This window comes from Impatiens glandulifera, chromosome 1 (genome assembly GCF_907164915.1).
Source record: "Impatiens glandulifera chromosome 1, dImpGla2.1, whole genome shotgun sequence".
NCBI classification, from domain to species: domain Eukaryota; kingdom Viridiplantae; phylum Streptophyta; class Magnoliopsida; order Ericales; family Balsaminaceae; genus Impatiens; species Impatiens glandulifera.
Window position 1 is genome coordinate 59530842 of NC_061862.1, and position 12249 is coordinate 59543090.

At 33.1% G+C, this 12249-nt stretch overlaps 1 protein-coding gene across 2 annotated transcripts; it reads left to right on the top strand.

The window, feature by feature from the left end:
- The first annotated feature begins 979 nt into the window (after window positions 1-979).
- On the top strand, window positions 980-11906 carry LOC124915164 (phytochrome-associated serine/threonine-protein phosphatase). 2 transcript variants are annotated; one of them, XM_047455841.1, is made up of 11 exons: window positions 980-1317; window positions 4716-4862; window positions 4947-5014; window positions 5598-5655; window positions 7006-7116; window positions 7229-7279; window positions 8956-9099; window positions 9303-9398; window positions 10499-10570; window positions 11404-11498; window positions 11580-11906. In XM_047455841.1, exons 1-10 carry the CDS (start codon window positions 1237-1239, stop codon window positions 11485-11487), a joined length of 912 nt encoding a protein of 303 aa, XP_047311797.1. In that variant the 5' UTR covers window positions 980-1236; the 3' UTR covers window positions 11488-11498; window positions 11580-11906. The 2 variants fall into 2 exon arrangements, with proteins under 2 accessions (XP_047311797.1, XP_047311788.1); XM_047455832.1 differs by having other exon boundaries at window positions 11404-11906.
- Window positions 11907-12249: the final 343 nt, after the last annotated feature.

Sequence of the window (12249 nt, forward strand, 5' to 3'; positions counted from 1 at the left end):
CGATCCTTCTTTCGCATTACGCGACGAGGTAATTTCGTGAGAATATTTTGAAGTGGCTATTTGCGCAATTAAATTTATACGCTGGTCACCAGCGCATTTAAGGGTTTTTTAGGATCATTTTATCAAATCTATATATATAATGATGCTTAATTTTTAAAGTGTCTGGATTGCCGGGTCGAAAGTTGTGGTTAATTTGAATATATGTGAGAGTAAATGGATACTTGGGTCGGATTATGGGTTGACCTGCCCATAAACTTAAAACGGTTAAAAATAAAATTAAAAATGCTATAGGTACGGTTCGAACTTACAACATAACAAAACAAGTACAACTTTTTAACCAACTAGGCTAATAATACTTTATATTTTAATTTCAACCCAAAATTTGATAAACGCGTGACATTTTAACAATATAAGTTCAACTTTTTAACTAACTAATCTATATATATATAATGATGCTTAATTTTTAAAGTGTCCGGATTGCCGGGTCGAGAGCTGTGGTTAATTTGAATATATGTGAGAGTAAATGGATATTTGGGTCGGATTGTGGGTTGACCCGCCCATACAAATTTAATGTAATATTTTTTTCACGGTTTTTTATATTATTATTACTCGTGCAAATGCACAGGATACATGCTAGTTTCTATAATCTATAACCCTAAAAGATCATATCACTTTCTTCTCCCCTTTATATGATTCAATTCATTATCCAAAATACTAAATTATCTTTTATTTTAAATTATTAATTTTTATTTATCATTGTATATTAATATCTTTTAATTCTTTTCATCAAAAATATATGTACCTCAAAATCATTACCAATCATTTAAATAATATAATATTTAAATAACTCTAATTATTATAAAATAAAAGTAAAAAATAAAAATTTAAATTTGGATTTCTTGAAATAAAATAATAATAAGATAAAGTAAAAGCATGCATGTTTTAGTGACTAAAACAAAAAAAAGATTGAATTCAACCTACCTGCCTGCCTGCCTAGTGCGAACGGGTCATTAAACGAACGAGGTTCCTTCCCATATCTCGCTTTGCTCTTGCTGCCGTTCCTGTGTTTCTCCGCCATCGAGGTCCTCCTTCAGCAAGAGAGGAAGGGGACATCCATCCCATATGAACTGACCCTTGTGTTAAAAAGATAACATTTCTATCGCTCTCTCAACACATATATTCGCACAACACGCGACGAGGTCGGATACCTATTAGATATTGTGGAAGACGCTTCTAATGGATTTGGATCTGTGGATTTCCAAGGTTAAAGAAAGTCAACACTTGGCCGAAGACGAGCTTCAGCTCTTATGCGAATATGTATGTTTTCTTCTCCTAATTCCACACCCTTCCTTTATGTTTTATGAGATCTCTTCATTATCGTACCATATTATCATATGCGTAATCAGGGTTTTACTTTTCTTTCGTGCCCCGCTTATCAATCTAGTCAATTTGTGCCTTATAAACAGATTTTAGGAAACCCTAATTCTCGATTTGATCGTCATCTGGATCTTTCAACAATTGATTTTTCATTATCCAGGCTCACAAGAGTTTTTAGTAACTGATTGTATCGTGGTTGTTGTTCAATGAAAAAAAGAAGGTGTTTTTGATGCATACATAGCATTGGAAATGCATTAGTGATACCGTGGCTAAATATTGGCCACATGGGTTGTTCTTTTTTCACTCCTTTTTCCTAGAAATATCTTCTTCCTGCTTCTTTTATGGTATTGATATTTCATGGTAGGGTTGGAAGTTAATCATTAACATGTTCTGTTTTAATCAGCTTCTTCTCTAATTTTCTGGACAATTATTGATAGTTGCACCATGAATGAAGGTGGATGTCACGGTGTATCAACCCTTGAAGAAGGCAAAGAGGGAAAGAAAATAAATAACCTGAAGTCTTGAGGACCATAACATCATAATAGACTTGTTTTTATATGGAAAAAAGGGAATCTAGACTAGAGAGACTTTACAACTAAAAGGAGTAGGAGAAATATTTTGTGAAGGGACTATGCAAATCCTTGAAGTCATTCCATTACCTTCTTTGAACTCGAAAGAATCCATAAGAGCTTGAATATTACATTCCTTCTTCATGGAAGATCTGCTGCCACATTCCAAAAGAAGTGTAACTGAATAGCGTGTCACCTAATTTATCTTCAACACCTGTCTAAAAACAAAGCCCATTTTCATTGCCCCAGGAGTGGGAATAAACAAGGATATGATCATTGTATCTTTTGGAAATGATACATCTTTTAGCCTGGTAAAACAATTCTTTTAAGAGCAAAAATGAAACATTCCTTTTGAGGATATCTACCATAACTATTGTAATGGTATTCATGGAGAAAAACTTTAAGGAATGTGCGTTCACATCAATATGCTAAAGGGAAGTCCTTTTACTGCTCAGCACTATTAGATGAACACTTTACAAGTCATTGATTTCACCCATTGTCAATTGGGTGGAAAAGAGAAACAACATCAATTGGGTGGTAAAGAGAAATAAGCCAGCTATCATAGATGCAAGCTTACCCATTTGATATCTAGAAGTGTTAGTAAAGAAGGATGACCACCTTAAAGAGATACTCTTCCAAACAATACCCAGCATTTGAAACACTTTTCCTCAGAACGATGTTTTCTGTGAGCATTCTTCATCATCTGTCTTCTTTGGATGGAAAATGTTAAAAGCAGCCTTAATTTTAAGTGTGAGTGCATATTTTATGAAAGTATGGAGATACCTTCACTAAGCTTACTTAAATTGCATGGGAGCATTGGATTAAGATGTCATTCTACCAAAAAGGACTTCCTATTAATTAGGGATTTTCTTGGTAGGGATGAGTTAATCCAGTGAAAGAAGAAACTGCATACCTCCTTCTGTGAAGTCTCATTTAGATGTGGTGATAAATGAATTTCATCTGCCAATTTATGGTTTAAATTTTGTCTATGAAATAATCTGTAGTGCAATGTGATAATGATAAAACTAATGCTTAAGCGATAAAGCTTTGCTATTTCGTTTTTCATTTTGAAAAATATATAAATAAAGTTGCACCTAGGACAATAGGCTTTAATGAATAGCAATGTGTGTGGAGGGACAACTATAAGCAGCCTTATCAGTGTAAGAGACTTGAATCCATGATGGAGCATTCTGATTTGAGCTCTATCACAGTGCCAACCATGATCTTGTCAAAGATCATAGCTTCTATAATATGTTGGTATTCGAAACATCCTTAAATCTGTATGTTTAAAAGGTTTACTTAAGAGACTCATGTCATGTATCTCGCTTCACAGAATGCCAAGTACCAGTTCAAGAAATAATGTTTCAAGTCCTCCGTTTATACATCCTTACCATTTTCTACTAAGGCGAGACCTCGTCAAAGGAGAGATAACTCACTTCATGTTAAGTTCAAACAAATATTCCATAAAAAATGGTGCTACTCTCAGCAATCTCATCGTGGTCTTTGCATCATTGTAGTTATTCATCATTCTCAATTGTTGGTCTTAGCATGCTGAAAACCAGTATGAGAGGTGTAGTGATCTTATAGATCTCCCTAATCATATTGAAGTCTACTTATTGAGAAATCTTCTCCAGAATTTCCCTGAAGCTTCCATGAGGAGAAATATCCCTCCCTAAAATGCAACTCATGAATCTATCTAAAGTAAAGGCAATTTTGTTCCAAGATCATCATATTAGACCTTGTCATACCTATCTCAACATATGTAACACATTATTTGAACTGATGTCAACCATGCAAAGTGGCCTTGCATATTACTCTCGTCTTCATCATTATTATACACTTAATGATAACCCCTTTCATCATATCCTTTATGTTCAAATTTGTGTTCTCAATTTCTTGATAGAGTAACTTATACTTTTATAAAATTCTTATTCTTGGTTCCATGAGTAAGAAGAATTTGGTCAAAATATCAGGTGCTTCGACTAATAACCCTTTGTTAAGCAGATATTTATGTTAGGCGTATATGCTTGATTTGTGTGGAAGTCCTTTAGATGGATAGATAGTCAACACCAAATCATTGTGTCAAAATATAATCTCAAACTTGATCAAGACATAGTAAAAGAATTATATTCTAAAGTGGTACATGCTAGCTAATTCTATATCTTTTATGAATGATACTTTTACCTCAAGTCTTATTTGACTGAAAAAATTAGGACCTAAAGTTGATGAGATATCCGGTCCAGAACATAAAGCTTATTCATGTTCAAATAGGGCTTAAAAATTTAGAAAAAAGTTCAAATTGGGTAAATTTAACAAAAATATTAACATCATCGCCTCATGATTTTTTCTAAGGCTAAAAATTCAAATTTAGGCTCTATGTTTATTCAAATTTTCTTCTCAAGCTTAAGAGAGCTTAGAAATAATAATAGTAATACTAATATTTTCTTAGAAATTAATACATTGATTTGATTCTTATAAAAAGTTCCAGTTGCATTGGAATACAATTAAATCTTGGGTCCAAATTTCAATATTGCTGAAAACTTTAGGTCATAAAATATCTTATATAACTTGCTAATACCTTAAAAGAATCATTGTTAGTTTTGATCTAATTTGAATATATTGTCAAAACTTTAGTCTCGATTGATATTTCATTAAACTTTTAGGAAATTTATTGTGTATTTTAATTTTTGTTCCCAATTTGGTATTTCAGACCCTTAAAGTAGTTGTTCTTTTCTGAGGTATATTGGTTTGTGGCTTGCATTTCATCAGGTGAAGGACATCCTTATTGAGGAATCCAATGTTCAGCCTGTAAACAGTCCAGTAACTGTTTGTGGTGACATCCATGGTCAGTTCCATGATTTAATGAAACTCTTCCAGACAGGGGGTCATGTACCCGAGACAAATTATATTTTTATGGTAAATGGTTTAAACTGTCTGCTCTGTAGTGGAATTTTTCTTTTAGTGTTATAATGCATATAAAAAGGCTTTTGTTCTTGGCAGGGAGATTTTGTCGATCGTGGTTACAACAGTCTTGAGGTTTTTACAATTCTTTTGCTTCTAAAAGCAAGGTACATAGCCTCCTCCTTACCCCTATGAAGGACCATTGTTAACATATGGTTGCATCTAGTTATTATGCTTTTGGGGAATGTTTATTTAGATATACCAAACAGAGATTCCCTCACCTATCAATGTTTGTTTGATTCGGCTTAGAAGCACTCTAGGAATAAGTTCCTGGACTGAACCAGGAAAATAGTTTGGGGATGGTTGATTCAGTCTCAGTTGATTTCAGAAGGGATTGAAGCAGTATTGTTACGCTATCTTTTAATGTATCTTTATACTCCTCATTCCTTACTTAGTTTTGACCAAAGAATCCTTTTTGTGGAGACCTCTAATAAGATAATACTTGTGTTGTGAATCCTGTCTGGATGTTCAGGCAAAAAGAAAGAATTTTCATATGCATACGTTGTTGAATTTCTTTGTATTTGGTCTAGTGGATGATTCTTACTTTAGGTGTAAGAGGTTATGAGTTCGATACTTGAAATGTCCATAATTGTAGGTTTGAGCCTTCAAGATCATTTCAAAAAAGAGTTATGAGTTGAATTTCTAGTCCATTTATTTCTTACTCTTCTTATTTGGCAAAACTGTCTCCAGATACCCAGCTAACATAACACTACTTCGTGGAAATCATGAAAGCCGACAGCTTACTCAGGTATTTTTTGTTTGGTTTCTGGGATCACACAAAGTTTATTGCACTAAGATCCATTTTGCGTCTTTTTTGCTTCTTCCTTGAATATCAGCTGTAATTCTATTATAAAAAAAATGATCTAGGGCAACAATTTAGGGGTGAGCATTCATACCTATCCAAACCGCCCAACTGCTATATTGATATATCAAATTAATCTTTTCGTCTTTGTTTAATAAGAAAAATTGTTTAAAATTGTTATTATGTTGGTGTTTTTGCAGATAATTTTGTTTGATTAAAATTAGTTTACATATGCTTAAAATATGAATTATATTGGATGCATATGGTCGGATAACCAAAACATTATCCAACCGAACCAATATCTAATACATTCAATCCGCCGGATATAGGGTCTTAATAGAGTATAACCGATATAGTAGGGCTGAATTTAAATTTATCCAAAAACTGACCCAATCCGATCCACGTTCACCCCTACCTACACAACATGTTGCCTTTTTTAACCCTACACAACATGTTGCCTTTTTAGCTTCTTGATTGAAGATTGATACTAGACTTATTCTTTTAGTTGCCTGTATGTTTGTAAACCATGAATTTCTTTTCTCAATAGGATTTTTGGGAACTAGGCTAGGTTTATTATTAGCATTTTGTGCACCTGATTTGATGCTATAGTGATTCTTTGAGGGTGTGTTTGGATGGAGGTGAATTGCCATTGGCATTGAAATCCTATGGGGCAATTCTAATTATGTTACTTGTTTAATGACTTAAACAAGAAATTGGATTTAAAATTTGAATTCTTATGTAAATAAAACAAGTATATATTTTTTAGTTTGAATTCCACTTAAATTAAGTAAGAAAAAACAAACTAATCTCTTAAGAATTATAATTATCTGAGTTTCTAAAACATATGAATTGAATTGTAATTAATGCCAATCCTCATAGAATTAAAATTAGAATTCAAGTTCCCTTATTCACACACAAACACAGCCTAAGAGTTTAAAGGATTTTTTCTTTGTCCTCTCTCTGTTGAGATTGGTAGCAAATACTACGTGGTCACTTTAAGCACTATCCTCATTTTGTGTCCTAAAAGTAAAATATGTTGATGATTCATGGGTATAAATAGAGATGTGAAAGGGGGTTTGAAAGCATGAGACTGACTCTGGAAAATGGGAGAGTGTGTGCAGTCATTATATTAGTAGTTAGATTGAGGTCATATGGAATCATGAACATCTTGCATAGTCATTGTACTTTATAGTTTTGGGTTTCAATAATAATCTTATGTGCAACTATCACCACTTGATTCTGAGATTGCCTCTTTGAAAAATGTAAGGTTTATTATTTATGTTTAAATTCTTCTAGGTCTATGGGTTCTATGATGAATGCCAGAGGAAGTATGGTAATGCCAATGCTTGGCGGTACTGCACTGATGTTTTTGACTTCTTGACTCTTTCGGCAATTATAGATGGAACTGTATGATCTCTACCCCTCTTCTCTTAGGCTGTTTCTCTATTTGTATACGTAACATTAATATCTCATTGCTACTTACTTTTTCATGACTAATGTTAACATCTACTGTTTTCAGGTACTTTGTGTCCATGGGGGACTTTCGCCTGATATTCGAACCATTGATCAGGTTTTTCTTTTTTTTTTCCTTTTCGCTTTTTTTTTTCTGAGAAAAAGGTGTAGGCCTGTTTGCCTTACTGTGTGTATTAGCATTTTAAATGAAATTATCATGGTAATTGCATATGTAATTTTTTTTATGATATTCTAAATCCTTTTAAAGTTTGGGCAATTTGGAATTTGAAATATGACTTAAGGAGTTCACTGTTTATTTCAAGCCAAACTAGGACCATAAAAGTCCCTGCAATGTTGGTTTGGAGGGTATCTTTAAGTCTACTATTTAAATGAGGCGAAGAAGCATACCAATTGCTTATGAGAATAACAGCAAAATAATTGTACTTACTTGAATAACAAAGGGAATGTATTTTTTATTTTTATTTTAGGAAGATTGCACGCCCCACACAGTCATGACCCCCACTTCAATTTATGACGATTCTTAGTGAGAATCGAACATGAGATCTTTGGTCTCTTAGACAAGACTCTTTCCACTTGAGCTACCTTAGTGGGTTAAAGAGAGAAGGTTTCTAAAGAAAACAGATTAAATAAAAAGAATAGAGACACCTTGTCATTGAGAGAAGAGCTTAGGCATGTAACTTCCTTTGCTTATTTGTTTCAATTGCTTCAACAATATGGTGACATGGACTGTGATCTGAATTCTCTTTTTGACAATTTAGCAGTGCCTTGTTGGATTTAATACCACACATATCATCCTTATTATTTATATGATTATATCGTATATTGTTTTGGGTTAAACTAGAATGTAGAATTGAGTACTGATCATTATACAGCTGTCAGTAATAAAGTTATTCTATAATTGCCGAAAAGTTGTTAAAGATTTAGGTTTACATAACTCTTAGGCTTATTGAGTTAAAGGATATTTATGTTGTAGCAGGCTAGGGAACATGAAGGTCTATCTTGCGTTCTACAAGCATTTTTTTTTTTGAAATGTTAAAGTTTGTATTAATAAAGTTGTCGTGATGATGGTAGCTTCTAATAACAAAAAGGTGTACATACCATCAAACCACATTGAATTGGTTACAATATTTATCTTGTGTTCAACTAGCATGTTAACAAAATATCTTTTATATTTTTCCTCATGATATGAAGTCTGTAGGTTACAATATATGAATTTTTCTATCTCATCAGCAGTGGTTGACATTGCCATTGTGGAGGCCTTATTGCTGAGTCTGGAATATTATATATATATATATATATTTATATTTGGTTGCATCGATTTTCTCTATATGTTATGCTTCGCTCGTTTTCTGACAGATTCTTCATATGTTAACATTGGAATTTTGTTTTCTCAGCTTAGTTTGACTTATACGGTAAATCCATTTTTTGCACCTTCTTGTGGACTTTCTCTATGCTTTGTTTGTTTAACTGATTTTCTATTTATTTTAGTGAGTTGATAGCCAGTATTACTGGCGATTTTTAACCAATGATTTAATTGCTCGATGATAGTTTGTACCCTCTGAACTGGTGATCGCTTCTTGTTTATTTCTCTGGATGAGGATTGCTTATATTTTATTGGTTGCTTCCACTCAAGAATTCTTCTAAAATTTCTCTGTATGATAAACTCTGCTTGGTGGTCCTTCTGAGACTGTCAGCACATTTATCCATTCTTCTAGGTTGATAGACCTTTTGATAATTCATTTTACTTACATATCATTTGGTTTTTCTTGGTAGATTAGGGTTATTGAAAGAAATTGTGAAATTCCACATGAAGGCCCTTTTTGTGATCTCATGTGGAGTGACCCTGAAGATATTGAAACATGGGCTGTGAGCCCTAGAGGAGCAGGATGGCTTTTTGGGTCTAGAGTTACTTCTGAGGTTAGTGGAGATCCTTTTAACTTAAATCATCTAGCCTGCTTTGAAGCTGCTAAAGACACTCTGGCTAATACTGTGATTGATTCTATGGCTATCTCCCATATGTCTAACATTCAAATCACTTGCAATAGCAGTTTTAACTCCAATTGCTACTTTTAAATAGGATCATAGTGTCTCATATTTATAAATGTATATTATCTCTGCAGTTCAATCACATTAACAAACTTGATCTGGTTTGTCGAGCGCACCAACTGGTGCAAGAAGGTCTCAAGTACATGTTTCAAGACAAGGGCCTTGTAACTGTAAGTTTTATGCTAACTTGTGTAGACTAATTTCTGATATGTATTTACCTGCTCGCATTACTGCCACATGATGATAGTAGAAATTCCTTAGCACAAGCATCATTTGATTTTTCGTTCAACAAAATAAATACATATAGAGATGTATGTATAGACATACCTCTTCTGCTATAATCTAAAAAAACACAACTTTTTCACTTCTTCAATTATCAGTCAATGATTTGTTGTGGAACTACCCTTTAAAGTAAGATCTTGGGCAAGTTGGGGCCTGTTTTAGCTATTCTAGACTCAGGACCTGTTGGCAAAACATAATTTAAGATCTTGGACAAGTCTTTTGCTTTCCTTTGTTTTGTTTTCTGATTTCTTTTTTCCTCCCCCATTTGTAACCATTGAACGCTTCTTGCGCTCTTTTTTTTCTATAAAAGTTGACCATTTTCAAAAAACAAAAATCCAATTTGAAACCCACTAGGTAGTTCAGGTGACAAGAGTCGTTCTTAAGAGTTTAAAGGTCACGAGTTCGATTCCACTAAAAACGCCTAAGTTGAAGTGGGAGGTCATGACTGTGGGGGGTCGTGCTAGCTTCCTAAATTAAAAATAAATCCAATTTGAGGCTGGAGCTGGTAAATCTACTCCAAATTGGTAAATTTTAAGAACTGAACATCAGCTTGTGATCTCCAACATGGACTTAGTTTTTGTTTCTCTGGTGGTTTATGAGGCAAGTAAACTGGACCAATTTAGGAGAGTGGATTATTGAATTAGATGAGTGAGTGAACTAATTGTTGTTTTCATTGCTATTAGTAAGGTACAGATGGTATCCTAGGGAGGTAAAGTCTTAGAATGGTCATTTCACTTTCAATTTGATCAATTTAATACAATTCTAGTTTAAATTGGTGCTTCTCCGAGGTTATACCCTTCAGTTATTATATAATCTTAGGGTCAAAGTACTTGTATTCATGCCTCCACTGACGCCTAAAGGATAACATTAGGAGATATATGTGGCATTTTGATACACTGCGTGTGCAGGCCTTTGCATAACAAAGTGTTATTTACTTTTGTGTTGGAACAGTCATTGATTGTAAGTGATCTTGATGGTATTTTTGTAGGTATGGTCTGCGCCAAATTATTGTTATCGTTGTGGTAATGTGGCTTCTATATTGAGCTTCAATGAGAATATGGTAATATACTAAACCTTTTGCCTACTGAAGGTCCGGGCTTTTGTATATGTGGCTGTTATTAGTTGTATTTGGTTTATATTTGTTAATTGTTTCTGCTTTTGTTTTGGTTTCAAAACTTAAATAAAAAAATTAAACAAATCTAGAAGGAAGAGTTTTCTCAACATGGTCTTCCATGAATTTAGGGAAAAAAGGAAAAGAAGATATGAACAAATCAGTCAAGATCAGTTTTCCTTGACATTACAAAATTTTGGTGGAAATTCAATCTACATGAAAAATGTCAACAGTTTTAGCCTTTTAGACATCTTATTACTTAAGTTTATTTGATAACTTAATTAATTAGATTCAAATCAAATTAAGCTAAAAAATCTGGCTTAATATTTCAATAAGCTATGAATGGGTTAACTTAACTTGGTAATCTCTTAAGAGGTCTTCAAAAGACAACTTTTTATCAAATAAAATGAATCAACTTAAGTCCTTATAAAATGGTGAAATAGTCTTTTAAGTATTTTGTCGACATTTGTGCACATATTTGATCATATTGATTACTTAAAATTTAGATATTTGCATTTAGTTTATTCAACATTTATTTTCAAGAGACCTTGACTCATTAAACACTTAAAATGAAGTATGCATCACATAATTTTCAATTTTATCAAACACACACTATAAGTCATTTTTGTTTTGATTGTCACATACACATAATACATAGTATAAGCTCTTTCGGAAACTGTTTGCTTGTGTTCTTAGTAGAATCACATTCATCTAGAGTTACTCATCTTTCCTATTATTGTATGATGATTTATGTTTATTATGATGATATTTCACAATAATAGGAGAGAGAAGTGAAGTTCTTCACTGAAACGGAGGAAAATAACCAGATGAGAGGGCCAAGAAGTGGAGTACCATATTTCTTATGAGAAAGAAGCAGGTGGGAAAGTTGATTCAGTTCTCTTCTCTTCTCTTTTGTCCATACTTAGAATTCTTTAAAGTGCAATAAACGATTATCTAGACTTTGAAGAATGGATGTTTGCATGGAGGATTCTTCCCAATGTATTCTTGGCGGGGAGAGAAGAAGAAGACAACTATGGGCAAAACCTAACTTCACGGTGACTTCAATATCTCTCTCGTTCACTGTTTACTTTCTGTCTTTTAGATTTGTATCTCATTTGTAGCCATTTTGTGTAACTTTTATTGATTATCATGTAGCTGTTCAGTTGTTACCATGTTTAAGTAAGTTTGGAATGGAAGCTTAAAACAATAACAAGCTTCAGATAAAATACTGTGTGATTTGACTTGCAATTCTTCTATCTACCATTTCTCCATTAGTTTTATTTTATCATTTTCTTAAATAGGTGCACCAAGTTTTCTTTATTAATGTTTTGCTACTCTTACATTTGTTTAATGTATTATTAATAGCTATGTTTGAAAACACTATTTCCTTCAATATGGTGGAGTAGGTGCACTTCAATATTATAGGCTTTATTTTGGAAACACCTGTGACTATGTTTGTTCGAGTGGAATTAGATTTGAATACGGGATTCAATTACAATTTTTGTTTGTTTGACTACTTTAAATAAGAAATTGGTTCCATGAGGTTCAAGTCAAGTTCTTTCTTACATCAAAAGTTTTTGTAAATTTGGTTTCGTCACGAGTAGACAAAAGATTCTTCAATAGAAACC